This window comes from Haliotis rufescens, unplaced genomic scaffold (genome assembly GCF_023055435.1).
Source record: "Haliotis rufescens isolate VD_foot unplaced genomic scaffold, xgHalRufe1.0.p SCAF_8, whole genome shotgun sequence".
Taxonomy (NCBI): Eukaryota; Metazoa; Mollusca; class Gastropoda; order Lepetellida; family Haliotidae; genus Haliotis; species Haliotis rufescens.
In genome coordinates, this window is record NW_025964372.1 from 17,568,961 (window position 1) to 17,585,496 (window position 16,536).

The following is a 16,536-nucleotide window of genomic DNA, read 5'->3' on the forward strand; positions in this document are numbered from 1 at the left end:
CTGTGTCTGAGTGGGGTGCGGCAAGGTACCCAGTGTGCTAGTACTATAAAACCGAACTAGTGCACGCAAGCACACACACACACAACCTTAAAACGTGACGGTGAACCCAATGTCACCTCACCTCACCACATCGATTAGTGAATATCGTTTTGCGCTGGAGTTAGTTGCAATATTCTTGCATAACATGGCGGCATAGAATAGATCGAGTTTGAACCATACAGTCTCATTGACTGTAACCACGAGCAACGACTCTCTCAATCGGGATATGCTGGCACACAATGAGTCAGCTCACACGTTTTTACCACCCGCTCCTTGTGTGGTGGATTCTGTTTGGTTGGTTTGTTGTTTAACGCTGCACTCAGCAATATTCCATCTATATGACGGTTTGTGGATTCTGAAAAGGAGTAGCGGGGACTGGTTGGAGATATTCTGAATATGAAATTGGTTTGTATGACTTCTCCACTACAAACATAAACCGATACCAAAGTGTGATTTAATAAACGTCAACACATCACTATAATATGAACCTGAAAACAAGACATATGTTGTTTACTCATTATTGATTATTTCAATTGTAATGCAAAGCCTAAATAAAACTGTTTGAAAAAAAACTACAAATAATAAACCATCTATTAATTTTTTTTTAAAGAGATTGTATAGTAATGTAAGAGAAAAAAACATATTTACCTCAAAGGATTGAACAGACTTTTAACGAATAAATACATTTTATTTCACAAAACGTTCAGCAGGTAGAAGTGAGTTATTGCCAAGATATTTATCATGGTATGCGAGTCGTGGTGTGTGGCTTTGTCTGTCTCTGGGAATAATGTCATACAGACACGTTCCCTCCGTGAATAGCTTCACAGTAATCTGAACTGTATTAACCACATTACAAAAGAGTAATAGAATTCAAGATAAGATCGATGGTCTCGTTAAACAAACTAGCGACCATGCATCCCTCTGTTGTCCTCTGTGAACTGACTTTCTGGTCTGTCTATTCTTACAACAGGCTGAGTTAATGACATACGTGGGCCCGGCTGGTACAACTCGCTGTGTAATTCACCGTCTGTAACCAACGTGGTTTCTTCAGTAAAAGAAAATGCCGCACAATACACGTGATTGGCATTCAGGTCTTATTAGCTGTGTTAAACTCATCAAGGGTCAACACATTTGATTTAAGTGATTCTTTCTTACAAGTCCTTGGTTGGACTTGTCAAGGGTCAACACATTTGATTCAAGTCATTTTTTCTTACAAGTCCTTTGTTAGTCTCGTCAAGGGTCAACACATTTGACTCAAGTCATTCCCAAAAATGTAAACTGAAATAGAACAACGTGCCTTTGTCAATGTGATGTTTTTTGTCGTTGATAATAATAGTTTGGCAAAAGTCACTAACTTCAATGTTAAAACCATCGAGAATGCTAGAAAATGCTTTTTGTCGGTTGATAAAGGATAGACCTTTTCACAAACTGTTGCAATTGAATATCGAGTAACCATCAATCTACTTACCTGTGGTTTGTAGTATTTCAGTCACAAGAAGTCCAAACGATAAGTTTACAGAAGAAATATTCGAAACGGCAAGTTCAGATTTAAGTCAAATGATGGAAGTCTGAAACGGGACTATGCGCATGTGACTCCGTAAAAAACTAAATATAAAATAAAATAATAATAATTGCATAAATTATATATTTTTCGATAGGTAAAGCATCCAATCCACAAAGAGTCATTTTTGAGTAAATTCTAGATGTGCATCTTCTAAAATAATAAATTGATGCTTATCTTTTTGATGAAACTGCTCCCTGGATGCATGTTGCATCACACTTGCATTGTCATAGCCATGGTACACGACATGGAGTCATGTAGTAGGAAATGTAGAAAAGTTCTTTACACTTGAGAGAGATAGAGGGAAAGCATTTATAAGCTTAGATAGCGTGTATTAGCAAACTGCCCAAGCTCTGGAGCTTTCATACCAAGCCCAACATGGGTACAATGTGTGAAGCCCATTTCTGGTGTCTCCAGCCGGGATATTGCTGGAATATTGCGGATTAAAACACAACTCAATCACTATCATACCAGGCATACGGTGTATTTAATAAAACAAATTCGTGACCAACTCGTGTTATTCCGGGACAAGCCGAATAGCGACTCGTGACCCTCTCGTGGCCATTTTTGCGACCGGGTTCCGTCTTAGCGCAAACGGGCACACCTAAAACAATTGCGTAAAAAAACTCGTTGCGTAATGGTTCACAAATATTTCCCCATAGATTATATATATTTCAGATGCAATCTAAAACACATCGGGACATGCGGAGTTATAGAGTATGATTGACCACATTTAACTGTGTCTTGGGTATAATTTTAGATGGAAGACATATGTTAAATCAAAAATTGTTTCTGAGGGATTCTTTGACGAAGAACTTAAAATCATACGCGCATTCTGATTGGTTTGTCGTGTTTTCGCACATAACATTCACCGATAGGGGGACGAGTCTTCTTGCAGGTTACGGAAAGGGGCGAGTGGTGACGAATGCGCCAAAGATGTCAAACGTTTATATCCTCCGTCGCTTTCGTTTCAAGCAGAAGCGCTGTAATATAACTGACAAGCGGCAAGCAAAGCCAACACACTCACAGCTCTCCGTAGCACAGATACCCTAGATAGAACCAGCAGTCCCCATACCAATGAGATGAATATGGTTGTAGTTGCACGGTAGGTTTTAAGCGCACTTCCGCTTTTGAGTACATCGCAAACAGAACCTGCTGGTCCGAGTTGCTCAGCTTCAAGTCCAAGTAATGCTCCACTGCCCTTCTGTATTCCTTCACAAACTGGCGAAACACACCTCTCTCGGCGACGACAAGGCCCCCTCCCACCCACACGTATTGTTTTTTGAAAATGTCTTCTGGTAGTTCATCCAAAGAATATCGAGTCACTTTATTGATGGCTATTTTTTTCTCGTCAAAGTCTCGTGGAAGAGTTAACCGGAAATTCCTCTTCCTGCCTGTGATTAACCGGAAGTAACCCACATCCAGCCACATGTAATATTTGGTATGGAAGACGTCACTCTCTATGGCTTTCTCAACACAGGCGTACTTTGCATTCTGAACACAGGGGTATTCTGGAACAACTGTATTTGGTTGGTATTTCGGATAGTTCGGGTCGGAATAAATGTCACGGACTTTGTCTAAATGGTCAAAAGCCCACAGCTGGTTCTTTTCAATCTTGATGATTTTTGTGATGTTCATCAGGTGTTGTCGCATGTCGGTGAACAGTCTGACAAACTGGTCCGAGTCCGTGTATACAACCAGTGGGTTCATGAGATGCTTGTACACCGCGGCCCACTCCAGATACAGCGTGGGGCCGAACACCGCATCTTTTCCTTTCTTGAAGTTACCAAGGTTGAAGAAAGCAGTTACTACCGTCACGTCCGGAGGTACTCGGGCATCTCCGGTAAACTTCGGATAAGATCGTAAGAAGTTGGTGTCCATTAAACATGGTTGATTCAGCATTTGCTAAAAAATAAATGTCTATTTTAATATCCAATAGCAAAATACAGCACATATATGATATTACATAAACTTGGTTTAAAAATATATTAGTTGGGTTTACTCCGATTTTGGCAATATTCACATAGCAGGAAAAAACAACATGGGCCTCACATACTCAACCAATGTGGGGTTCGAACCGGTTGACCCCGCGTGACAAGCAAACGCCTTTACCACAAAACTAGGCACCGCCGCACCAAGGGTGTCAGGATGTCAGGATCAAAGTAAGTGAGTGAGTGAGTGAGTTGGGTTTAACGCCGCTTTTAACGGTATTACAGTTATATCGCGGCGTGTCAGATTAATGTGGGAGGAAAGCCCGAAGTGATGCAGGTCTCAGATGTTTACCACTTCGGTGAAACCCATGAGCACGGGTATGGTGCTGACAAACCTAGAAACATAATCAAAGGCGACTATGCTTGTCGTAAAAGGCGACTAACGGGTTCGGGTGGTCAGGCTCGCTGACTTGGTTGATGCATGTCATCGATCCCAATTGCGTTGATCGATGCTCATGATATCAATCACTGGAATGTCTGGTACAGACTCGATTATTTACAGACTGCCGTCATATAGCTGGAATATTGCTGAGTGCGGCGTTAAACAACAAACAAACCAACCAACCAACCAACTAGAAACATAATCGGGGCGAACCGGGATTCGAACCCACAATCATAGGTTTCTGGCGTGCCAAAGGGACCCAACTCTGCACAGCGAATCGCGGCGCCTTAGACGACTGGGCCACCCGTGTCCCCAGTATCAAAGTAAGACACAAGACCACCACAAAGCTGGTCGTTTGATCCACCCTTGTTAGTGACTGAGTTTCGTTTAATGCCGCTTTGAACAGCATGTCAGTTATATAACGGCGTGTAAGATTAGTATCACTTTATGTGGAAGGAATACCACAGTGAATGAGTGATTCTGGTTTTAAGCCGTTTTCAGCAATATTCTAGCAATATTACGGCGGGGGACACCAGAGATGGTCTTCACACATTGCAAACATTCAGGGAATCGAACCCGGACTTCCGCCGTGACGAGCGAAAGCTTTACCACTAGGCTATCCCGCCGCCCCTGAAGAGCGCCCGAAGTGATGTGAATCATGCAACTGTCCAGCAACAGCGGGGAGACCAAAATAAGCTCTACACATTGTTCAACCACTGCTACTGTCCTCGAATCCGCAGCTAATGAATCAAGCGTGTATAAAATCTTTAAACTATCAATTCTTGTGAGGATGGGCGTGTTATCTCAGACTGCTGATGATTAATGTTTCTATGCAAATAGTGAGTGAGTAAGTTGGGTTTAAAGCCGGGTTTAACATTATTCCAGTCACATCACGGCGTGTCAGTTTAAGAAACCCAGGAACAAACGGCGTGATTAGAACCGGGATTAGAACCAACGATCTTAAAAAGGTTGCGGACGTGCCCAAGGGACGCAACTCTGCACAGCGAATTGCGGCTGGGCCACCTATCTCCCTTGCAAATAGTTACAATGTTAAGTAGATACACTGTTTCTTGTGCTTCTTACCTGGATCACATAGTAGACGAGGACGCAGCAGCCAAGGTACTTCAGGGGTCGAAACCAGTTTCTTTGCAACCCCATGTTCCAAGGACTGGGGAAAAGGGAAAAGAAACACACATTAGATATGAGTGAGTGAGTTGGGTTTAACGCCGCTTTTAACAGTATTAGAGTTATATCACGGCGTGTCAGCTTAATGTGGGAGGAAAGCCCGAAGTGATGCAGGTATCAGACGTTTACCACTTCGGTGAAACCCACGAGCACGGGTATGGTGCTGACAAACCTAGAAACATAATCGGGGCGAACCGGGATTCGAACCCACAATCATAGGTTTCTGGCGTGCCAAAGGGACGCAACTCTGCACAGCGAATCGCGGCGCCTTAGACGACTGGGCCCCCGTGCCCCCCATTAGATATGAGAGTATGTGATAGGGAGAGTGAGTGAGTGAGTGAGTGAGTGAGTGAGTGAGTGAGTGAGTGAGTTTGATTTCATACTTCTTTGAGGAGTGTTGCAGTTAAATCACAATAACAAACCCATAGCGACACAGGTCGTATAGATTCGTCACAACCAATGTACAGTGTTTTCTTGCAACAAATCAGGGATCTAGATAAGAGCTAATCTGGGATTCGAACCAACGATCAGCGGATCGCTGCAAAGAAAGGGACACAGCTCAACAGCATTTGAAGGCGCCTTGGACATCCGTGCTCCAAAATGGACGCTTATTGCTTAATAGGAGTGAGTGAGTTAGGGTTAACCCCGCTTTGAACACTATTTCAGTTCTATGTTTCTAGGTTTGTCAGCACAATACCCATGCTCTTGGGTTTCTCCGAAGTGGTAAACGTCTGAGACCTGCATCACTTCGGCTTTCCTCCAACATTAAGTTGACACGCCGCGATATGACTGGAATACTAAAAGCGGCGTTAAACCCAACTCACTAACCCCAAGGCTACCCCACCGGCCCGTGTGCGCCAAGCGTCACATCGGTATGTACCCAGTAATCATTACGACGCGTACACCTTCACACTGTCTCTGTGGTCGAACTGCGAGGTACTGTTGGACGATGTATGTTGATGGTGCAGAGGTGTCAGCGTCAGTATGTAGTTACCAACCGAGCCTCACTTGCTACTTGCAAACACGTGTAATCGTCACCATAGAAATACGGGCTTGATTGGAATATGCACGCACATCACGAGTTAATGCAATCACCAGCGTTCAGACTAACACTTAGTCTTTGAAAATATTTTTTCTAAAATATTGTTATTTTTTTCAAATTAGCTTCCCTCCTCCGCTGTGGAATCTAGAAACTAGACTTGGTTCAGTTTGATCTAGACTTGCCTTGGCTTTTAGAGTGAGTTAATGTTTATAGTCACATCGGCAATATTTCAGCCATATCGTGACTAAATTAAGCAATATATTAATGAAAGATTTTAGAAATATATATATATATGCTGTCATGGCGCAAGACGAACCAGCATTCAATACATTTAGTATAGCCTTGGAGCAAGGCTAAGCCGAGGGTTGCCGATGACCCAGGGAGCACGAATATTTCCTAAGGAACGAGCCGAGCCGCTTGTTGTGCGTGCCCACTTGCAGCATGGAATCTCTGAACGGCAGATCTGAATAACACCCTTCATTTTGAACGGATTACACCAGAAAAGAAGCAAACACGTGCGCAGGTAAAGAGAAAATTTCATGGTTTTAGTATGAAATGGCAGAAGATACCAACTAAAATGTGCACACACGACGGGTAATGTACTTGTACTACCACGTCAAAATCTGCATACATACGACTGGCATTATTCATTGAGATAGTTTCTATTATGTTTACTGTATGGATTTAACTCATTCGTTTATCTTAATCATCCTTACCTTTGAAAGGAGGGACACCGAAAGTCAGCAACCCTGTGATCGGGTTAACGGATTACACTAAGGCCATTGAGCAAATCACACATCTTCCAATATCTGTGTTAACGCATGACACCTTTCAGTGTCGTAACTGTCTACTCAAGCAGCAAAACATCACCAAAATGCAATGGTCAACCATGAGTCCTGACCTTTCCTTCAAAGAACACACCGGGGACATCGGGAGACGTGTTCGCCTACGTCAAAGGCCCGCTAAGTTAGCCGAACGTGACCATACAAGACTCCCTCAGATTGATTGGGGATTGATTCGGACCATGCCATTCTGTATAAACGAATGTTTGACCAATCGGGGGTGCATGACCCATTACTTATCAAGTCACTTCAAACATTCATTTTTGTAGACACCCATGTCATCTGTCTGCACCCTTTCAGTACACCGCCAACATGTTCTGTTGATTGTCATGATACACCTAGTCCTTCCTGTTTCTTATCCATCTATTGCCATCACTTAATATCTCTTTGTATTTCTGTACTCCTCTGTTATTATTTTATATCCCCAATTCCCTTTGAGAGTATATAACATTTACCTTATGTCCCTTGCTCAGATGTAATATCATTTGTTGACATCTTCTCTCATACAGACACTTCCCCGGCAACAGTCTCTTAGACGTGAGCGACCCGTGAAGATCCGGGGTAGAATAGGTCTTCAGCAACCCATGCTTGCCATAAAAGGCGACTATGTCGTAAGAGGCGACTAACGGGATTGGGTGGTCAGGCTCGCTGACTTGGTTGAAGCATGTCATCGATCCCAATTGCGTGGATCGATGCTCATGATATCAATCACTGGATTGTCTGGTCCAGACTCGATTATTTACAGACCGCCGTCATATAGCTGGAATATTGCTAAAAGCGGCGAAAAACCAAACTCACCCACCATAAGCACCGATCCTCGCAATTGAGATACGATGACAAGCATCAGGGAGCCTGACCACCTGATCCCGCTAGTCGCCTCTTACGACAAAATCATAGTCGCCTCTTACGACACAAGCATAGTCGCCTCTTACGACACAAGCATAGTCGCCTCTTACGGCAAGCATGGGTTGCTGAAGACTATTCTACCCCGGATCTTCACGTGTTTGTAAATCATATAATTCGTTTTTACTGGTATACCTCTTTCTGCTCCCATACCTAAATCCTGGGAACGAATTGACTTTTCATACTTCAACGTGTCTTTCAGTTTTGAATGCGGATTGGTTTTAGAAATTATATGTAATTATGAACAATATCTTTCTCATTTTCTGTTGAAAAGGTGATGAATTTCAATGTATATTTTGCCCAATGTTACTGATAACTTGACCTTTAGAATACACAGAATTGATAGAAATCGTTACAGTATACAGTTAGAGTTGTCAGTACTAGTCTACTGCCTGCGAGCGGTTATATTCAGTAGTGCGCGCACCTCGAACTAGGTCAGTCGCCCCAGATCAAAATGTACTTACGCTCGCTGCACATCGCTGGGACTATTAATACACTGTATACTGTCTAATTCAGCACGTAAGCCCGGGGCCCCGTCCCAAAGAGCGATCTTTGTGCTGATGCGATCGTGACACCCATACTTAAACATAGACTTGCGACAGAGCTCGCTTTATACAACGGCACCCTGTTATTACAAATAGAAATGTGCTCATTAACAAAGATCCATGTCAATATTTTATATTTTTTTAATATTATTTTGTTATATTTTATTTTATTTTTATTTTGTTATCGAACTAATAATATGTTGATGAATTCAAGTACACGTGAGTAATCACGATTCTGTGTAAATGTATCTCATTTTATACTGGGTCACCTTTAGTAAAATATCTTCTTATTAGATCAAATCACTCTTGAATACACAAAGTCACCCGCCTAAGAACTACTGCGAATTACCAGCAGATAAAAGCTTACTGCCTATTTATTTTTAAGTGACTACAGTACGGACACAGTGCATTAAAGGCAGTTTGAATGCAGAAATGTGAGAATGTTTTGTTTGTGGTTCAACGCTGCACTCACCAATATTCCAGCTATTTGACAGCGGTCTGAAAATAATCGAGTCTGGACAAGACAATCCAGTGATTGACATCATGAACATCGACCCACGCAATTGGGATACGATGACATGCATCAACCAAGTCAGCTAACGTGACCACCAGATCCCGTAAGTCGCCCCTTATGAAAAGCATAGTTGCCTTTTACGGCAAGCATGGGTTGCGGAAGACCTATTATAACCCGGATCTTCACGGATCGGTTTCGATTTTACTTATCGTGGTGCGTGTGATTTGATAAGTCGAGGGAGAGGGGTGTGGTGGGGGTTGGGGGTGTGGTGGGGGTGGTGGGGGGTAAACAGCTACAGATACAGATAATGGTATTGACGCCTGATGGTATCACGGGTCTGTAGAAATGTACATGAACCTGTTCATTGTTCATCAATATCCACATGTGAAATCGGCTATGATCTCACGACCGTTTAAACTTGAAGGAATATCATTTTGGAAAATTGTTTTTTGAACCAAAAATGTGATTTAATTACGTTGCGTGAAACAGTTTTGATGGACGATGAGGACATTCTCTTCCCAGGCTATGCATCTACCTGGTATGGCAACAACTGGGCCAATTTACACCACAAAGCACGTCGAGGGAGTATTGATTGCACTGGTCCTGGAATATTTTGATATCTGTACTTGACTACAATGAGGAAGGTATTCTTTGGCTTAAACTCATGAAGATCAGATTTTAACATATGTTGTGTGCTATTTGAGTCGTTCGGGGTCATCGCACGTGAGAGACGTTGTGAAATTTAATAATCCACTTAAAATACGGTTACATACTTACCAGAGGGGAAATTAACCGCATGTGAGCAGATACGAGTACCTGGATACCTGCGGTATATAAATGTATATAATGATAATAATAATTATAATTATAATAATAATAATAATAATAATAATAATAATAATAATTAAAGCTGCAAGCAGCAATGGCGGGCTCCAAGTTACACTGTGCACAAACGTCCATGTTCGAATCCTTAAAGGGTTTCCTTGTACCAAATCCGTCACATGTAGGCACAACTTGCAGGGTATTGCCGCTACGAAATTGGCGTGTGCTAAGTCTGTTTTAAACCCATTTCCGACATCAAACATATTCGAATCCTCAAAGGGTTTGTTTGTACCAACTCTGTCAAAAGATAGTCACCGTTTGAAGGACATTGGCGTGTTCCAGGGGTGTCCCAAATTCTAATCAAATATTACCACCAAGTGTTGTTACTTTTTCCATGCACCCAAGAACAGAAAATAAGATGCATATGATACCTAACTTCATGTAAACTTGCAATAGTTTCTGTCAACAAGCTAACAAGATATGATCTTTAAAGTAAAATTTCGGTAATTTTTTTTATCAAAATCAAAATCCAATACAACCGCAACTAAAACAGATATCCCAAAACGGCTATGAGAGTTTGCTGTGTTGTGTGTGGAGACAATTCTCAGAAAATTTGGAAGCATTTCATGCAGTGGACTCAGAGTTGTTTGCGTTTGAAGACAGGTACCCAAAAGACACTGTGAAAACCTTGAATCCAATATGGCTGCCAAACCATTTGACCAATGACCAAAGTCAAAGAACAAAATATGTCAAGCAGCTCAAGCAGCAGATACATGCAAGTTTTCAAAGTAATCTGATAAGCGGTTGCGGAGCAATAGGGCGAAATGCATCTTTAAAAACGTCTTGATTTTTAGTTATCTGCCCTTGGCTTTTGGGCCTACGGCCTTGGGTTTTTGGCGGGCACTAGTACCCAACAGTCTTCATACACATACAAAATTTGAACAAAATCGAGCCAGTGGTTATTTTGCTAGCTCTGGTACAAAAATCGGCGGAATAATAATAATATTAAATCAAACGCTAACACTGGGGCTCTTCAGCCTTACGGCTTGGGGACTCTTTAACAGGCTGTAACTTCTTTGTCAGTTGGGCTCCAGTCAAACGGATTAGCGTTCTGCGTTCGTCCGGACCCCGGGTTCCTGTCGTGCTAAACTTGTTTCCGACATCGTTCATATTCGAATCCTCAAAGAGTTTACCTGTACCAACGCCGTCAAATGTAAGGAACCTCTTGTGAGACATCACCACTACTAAATTGACATGTGCTTGGGTGTCCCAGGATGTTTTTACCAATTTCCAACTTCGACCATGTTCGAATCCTCAAATGGTTTGCTTGTACCAACGCCATCATATGTAAGGAACCGCTTGCGAGACATCACCACGCGTGTCCTAGTGTGTTCTTAACCCATGTTTGACTTCGACCATGTTCGAATCCGCATATGGTTTGCTTGTACCAACGCCATCAAATGTAATGAACCGCTGGTGAGACATCACCACACGTGTCCCAGTGTGTTCTTAACCCACGTTTGACTTCGACCATGTTCGAATCCCCAAATGGTTTGGTTGTACCAACGCCGTTAAATGTAATAAACCGCTTGTGAGACATCATGACATGTGTCCCAGTGTATTCTTAACCCATGTTTGACTTCGACCATGTTGGAATCCCGAAATGGTTTGCTTGTACCAACGCCGTTAAATGTAATAAACCGCTTGTGAGACATCATGACATGTGTCCCAGTGTATTCTTAACCAATGTTTGACTTCGACCATGTTCGAATCCGCATATGGTTTGCTTGTACCAACGCCATCAAATGTAATGAACCGCTGGTGAGACATCACCACACGTGTCCCAGTGTGTTCTTAACCCACGTTTGACTTCGACCATGTTCGAATCCCCAAATGGTTTGGTTGTACCAACGCCGTTAAATGTAATAAACCGCTTGTGAGACATCATGACATGTGTCCCAGTGTATTCTTAACCCATGTTTGACTTCGACTATGTTGGAATCCCGAAATGGTTTGCTTGTACCAACGCCGTTAAATGTAATAAACCGCTTGTGAGACATCATGACATGTGTCCCAGTGTATTCTTAACCAATGTTTGACTTCGACCATGTTCGAATCCGCACATGGTTTGCTTGTACCAACTCCATCAAAAGATAGTCCACGTTTGCAGGCCATTGCCGCTACCAAATTGGCGTGTGCCACAGTTTCCCAGAGTGGACTAAATGCCGACCTCCATATTCTAATCCGCAAATGGTTTGCAAATGGTTTGCTTTTAACAACGCTGTCAAAAATAAGGTACCGTAGCAATTGGCAATTGAGAAATGAAGAACCAAGTCAGCGAGTCTGACCACCGGATCCGATTAGTCGCCTCCTGTGACAAGCATAGTTGCCTCTTGAGACAAGCATCGGTTGAAAAAGGCCAATTCTAATCCTGGTCGTCAATGGTAGTACACATAATACTGAACAAGACTGTGGAGAACGCTTGCAAAGCCAGTGAATGGGGGTGTTTGGTAGATTTATGAGGCGCTTCCTTCAGTATTTGTACTCAAGTCTGATTTTTAACTTAAATCAAATAATACTACACCAAGCAGTGGTGCTTTCAGTATGCAACCCAGAACAAAATGAGCTACATATAGTCTCAAAGCTTCATGCAAACTTTCAATAGTTTCTGTTAAGAACCTTACAAGTTATGATCTTAAAAGTAAAATTTCGGTGAAAAAAATGATCAAAATCAAAATCCAATATGACCGCAACTAAAAAAGATATCCAAAAACGGCTATGCTTATTTGTTGTGTTCTGTATGGAGACAATTCTCAGAAAGTTTGAAAGCATTTCATGCAGTGGATTCAGAGGAGATAGTATTTGAAGACAGGTACCCCCAAAACCCTGTGAAAACCTTGAATCCAATATGGCTGCCAAACCACGTGATCAATGACCAAAGTCAAAGAACAAAAAATATCAAAGAACTAAAGCAGCAGATACATGCAAGGTTTCAAAGTAATCGGATAAGCGGTTGCGGAGCAATAGGGCGAAATACATCTTCAAAAAATACTTGTTTTTCAGTTATCTGCCCTTGGCCTTTCGGCCTACGCCCTAGGGTTTTTGGCGGGCACTAGTACCCAACGGTCTACAAACACCCACAAAATTTGAACAAAATCGAGCCGGTGGTTATTTTGCTAGGGCAGGTACAAAAATCGGCGGAATAATAAATAATAATAATAATAATAAATAATAATAATAATAAATCGAACGATTACAATAGGGCTCTACAGCCTTTCGGCTTGGAGCCCTAATAATAATTTATGTTTATATGGAGATTTGAGTGAGTGAGTTTGGTTTTAGGCCGCTTTTAGCAATATTCCAGCAATATCACGGCGGGGGACACCAGAAATGGGCTTCACACATTGTACCTATGTCGGGAATCGAATCCGGGCCTTCGGCGTGACGAGCGAACGATTTAACCACTAGGCTACCCGACCGCCCCTGGAGATTTGAATTCAAGAAAGGATAACACCGATTACATTAAGGGAGTTGATGCTCTTCCAAGGAGAGAGGATTTGGACTATACTGAAAATTCCCGTTAATCAGATTTTCTTAACGGCCTTGTTCACTGCAATATCTGTATGTTGAACAGCCTTTCTGGAGAATGAGTTACACCAAAGGGAAAACCAGTGACAGACTAATATACCAGTGTCACATCACCAACTACCTATTTTCACTTACTTCAGTGTGGAACCTATTCCACAGGTTAAAAACAGTTTTACTATTAGTATCCCTCAATCGGTACCTGGACACTCCCTTTTAAAGGCAAACATTTCTCTCTCGGGATTTAACCCGTAACTCGTGAAGGTTTGCCCGTCGTCTCTTACGACAAGCATGGGGTCTTCACGGTTTTTTTCTGTTCGGCTGCAGTCAGCAGACGAGAGGAAAACTTGACTTCACAATGTCGTCTGCAACGTGTATTCAGTTACAGTGAGTGAGTTAAAATTTAACGTCGCATCGGCACTATTTCAGCCATATAGCGACGAGACCAAGTGAATATGTTTACAATTGAGTCACAATGTCGTCTGCTACGTGTATTCAGTTACATTGTCGTCTGCTACGTGTCCAATTCATGTCTTCGATAACAATGCCGCCTGGTACATACATGTTACCTACATTCTAACTGGAATTACGTGGATCGCAAGTATAACTCAATGTAAACCACATGTGACCGTAACAATTGCCTGACCTTCATTCATCAGCTATGATTTTTCAAGCGCATTGTCACCGCTCCTCTCACGCGATGTCAATTACATTGAGCCCTAGGGCGGGTAACGAAAAGGAGCATGGAAACATGCATGTACTGACCTTGGAAAAGCTCTACATCGGATAAGCACCGTCCTGGCCAGCTGCAATGACGTTTCTACACACTGTAGACGGGCATTCACACTGGTCCAGTCAAACAGCATGAGCGGTAAATTGTATGAGTCTGTGCTGGTTCGAAGGTCGGGTGTGGGTGATTAAACAATAAATCGCTAGGCGACTGTGTAAGCTGTACCAAGTGGCTCTGCATGAGTGGACGTGAAGCCTTTTTATAATTGCCCAAGGTGTATATGAACTAACGAGCACACGTTATGCAATAGAAATCTCGTTTTCCTGGTATTCTAATGTTTCAGGTTACCCCAAAATGGCTCTACACTGGTGGGAGCGAAATCTACTTACAATTGTCCAAAGCGCAGATGAACCAACAAACATGCACATGCTATCCGCTTGAACTCTCTTCCGTATATCCTGGGTTACTTACTTTCATGAACTTTTAAATCCTGAACAAGTTTCTGATAATGAGTTTGATAAATCTGTTGCAGATTTTATCAGACATCATGATCCTCTAAATTGTGAGAAATGTAACGACACTGACGTGCTTTCAGATATGATAACAGATGAGGAAATAAAACAAGTATTGAAAACTTTAAAATTAGGTAAGGCGCCTGGATCGGATGGAATACCACCCGAGTTTTACAAATATTGCATGAATATCGCCCCCTACTTAAATATACTTTTCAATGCCATTTTAAAGACAGGGACTTTCCCTTGTGCCTCGAATATTGGCCTTATAATTCCTTTGTATAAATCTGGTGAGTCAACAAATCCTAACAATTATAGAGGAATATCCCTCCTAAATGTAATGGGAAAAAATTTACTTCTGTTGTTGAACATAGACTTAGATACTGGGCTGAAATCAACGAGATGTTATCGGAATCCCAAGCTGGATTTAGAGAGGATCATTCAACAACTGATAATATTTTTGTTTTGCAGGCGTTGTGTCAAAAGTATTTAAGAAAACCAAAACATCGCTTTTATGCCGCCTTTATAGATTTTAGAAAGGCGTTCGATTTTGTTGATAGAAAGAAACTGTTGTTTGTACTTCTCCAAAAAGGCGTTCATGGTAAAATGTATAAAGTTATTGAAAATATGTATAAAAATGTTTGTGCATGTGTTAAGATAAGTAATAGCAGATCGGATGTTTTTAACACTCTTGTGGTGTAAGACAGGGCTGTATGTTGAGCCCATTATTGTTTATCCTCTTTATTAATCAATTAGTGTCTGGCATTTTTGTTAGTGAAGTTATTGAAACAATTGAGCTGCTGCTCTTTGCAGATGATGTTGTCCTACTTGCAGACTCCGTGATAGAATTGCAAAGAAAATTAGATATATTAGAATTATTTTGCAATAAATGGGCAATGGAGGTAAATATGGAAAAATCAAATATTATTGTTTTCAGAAACGGTGGGTATCTAAAAAAAAGTGGAAAAATGGTTTTATAAATCTATGGAAATGTCAGCATCTTCACATTATAAATACCTGGGCATTATATTTTCTTCCAGGTTAATCTGGTCTAAAGCTTGTGAGACTATTTCGTTACAAGCTAGAAAGTCATGTTTTCCGTTATTTCAACTTATGAAAACTTATCCAGATATATCTTTGAAGACAATTGTTGCTTTGTTTGATTCAAAAATTGCACCAATTCTATATTATGGCAGTGAAATTTGGGGATATACACACAGAGGATATATAGAAAGAGTACAAAGTTTATTTTTTTAAAGATTTTTGAAACTGGGAAAACAAGCACCTTCAAGTGCCGTTTTGGGCGAAGTTGGCCGTTATAACCTATGTATAAATTATTTTAGCAGGTGTCTAAAATATTGGTGTAGACTTATTCGTATGAATCCGAAGCGTTACCCCTATGCCTGTTATAACATGTTACAGTCACACGATGCGATTGGGGCTTTAAAATGGGTTTCACATGTCAGGATGTTGTTATTTCAAACAGGTTTTGCTTATGTCTGGATTGCTCAGGATTGTGGAAACACGAAGGGTTTCATAACTATGTTTAAACAGAGATGTGTAGATATGGAGATACAGAAATGGTTTCAAAAGATAAACAGCTCACATTTCCTGTCACATTATAATTCATACAAGTCATTACTAGCGCCAGAGATGTATATCACATCGGGTGTTTTAGATAAAGACTTGATCTGTGCATTAGTTAAGTTCCGCACTCTTTCGCATAGTTTTAAAATACAAAAACTGCGTTATAGTAAAAATAATGCGAACACAAATGTTGACCAGCTGATGCTATACTTTGACCAGTGTGGTGAATTAGTTGTTGAGGACGAGTACCATTTTGTACTAGTCTCTTCATACTATAAGCAAAGTAGAAATACATT

The 16,536-nt window shown here is 41.4% G+C and overlaps 1 protein-coding gene across 3 annotated transcripts; it reads right to left on the reverse strand.

Annotated features, from left to right (window-relative positions):
* Positions 1–681: 681 nt before the first annotated feature.
* LOC124142448 lies at positions 682–14,537 on the reverse strand. Of its 3 annotated transcripts, XM_046510915.2 has the most exons (5): positions 14,177–14,510; positions 9,782–9,828; positions 5,057–5,141; positions 2,628–3,505; positions 683–1,317 (listed from the first exon to the last, which is right to left on the reverse strand). In XM_046510915.2, the coding sequence occupies exons 3-5, from the start codon at positions 5,129–5,131 to the stop codon at positions 1,299–1,301; spliced, it is 972 nt and encodes a 323-aa protein (XP_046366871.2). In that variant the 5' UTR covers positions 5,132–5,141; positions 9,782–9,828; positions 14,177–14,510; the 3' UTR covers positions 683–1,298. The 3 variants fall into 3 exon arrangements, with proteins under 3 accessions (XP_046366870.2, XP_046366871.2, XP_048245340.1); XM_046510914.2 differs by lacking the exon at positions 9,782–9,828 and having other exon boundaries at positions 682–1,317; positions 14,177–14,537; XM_048389383.1 differs by lacking the exons at positions 9,782–9,828; positions 14,177–14,510 and adding an exon at positions 7,498–7,614.
* Between the last annotated feature and the right edge of the window lie 1,999 nt (positions 14,538–16,536).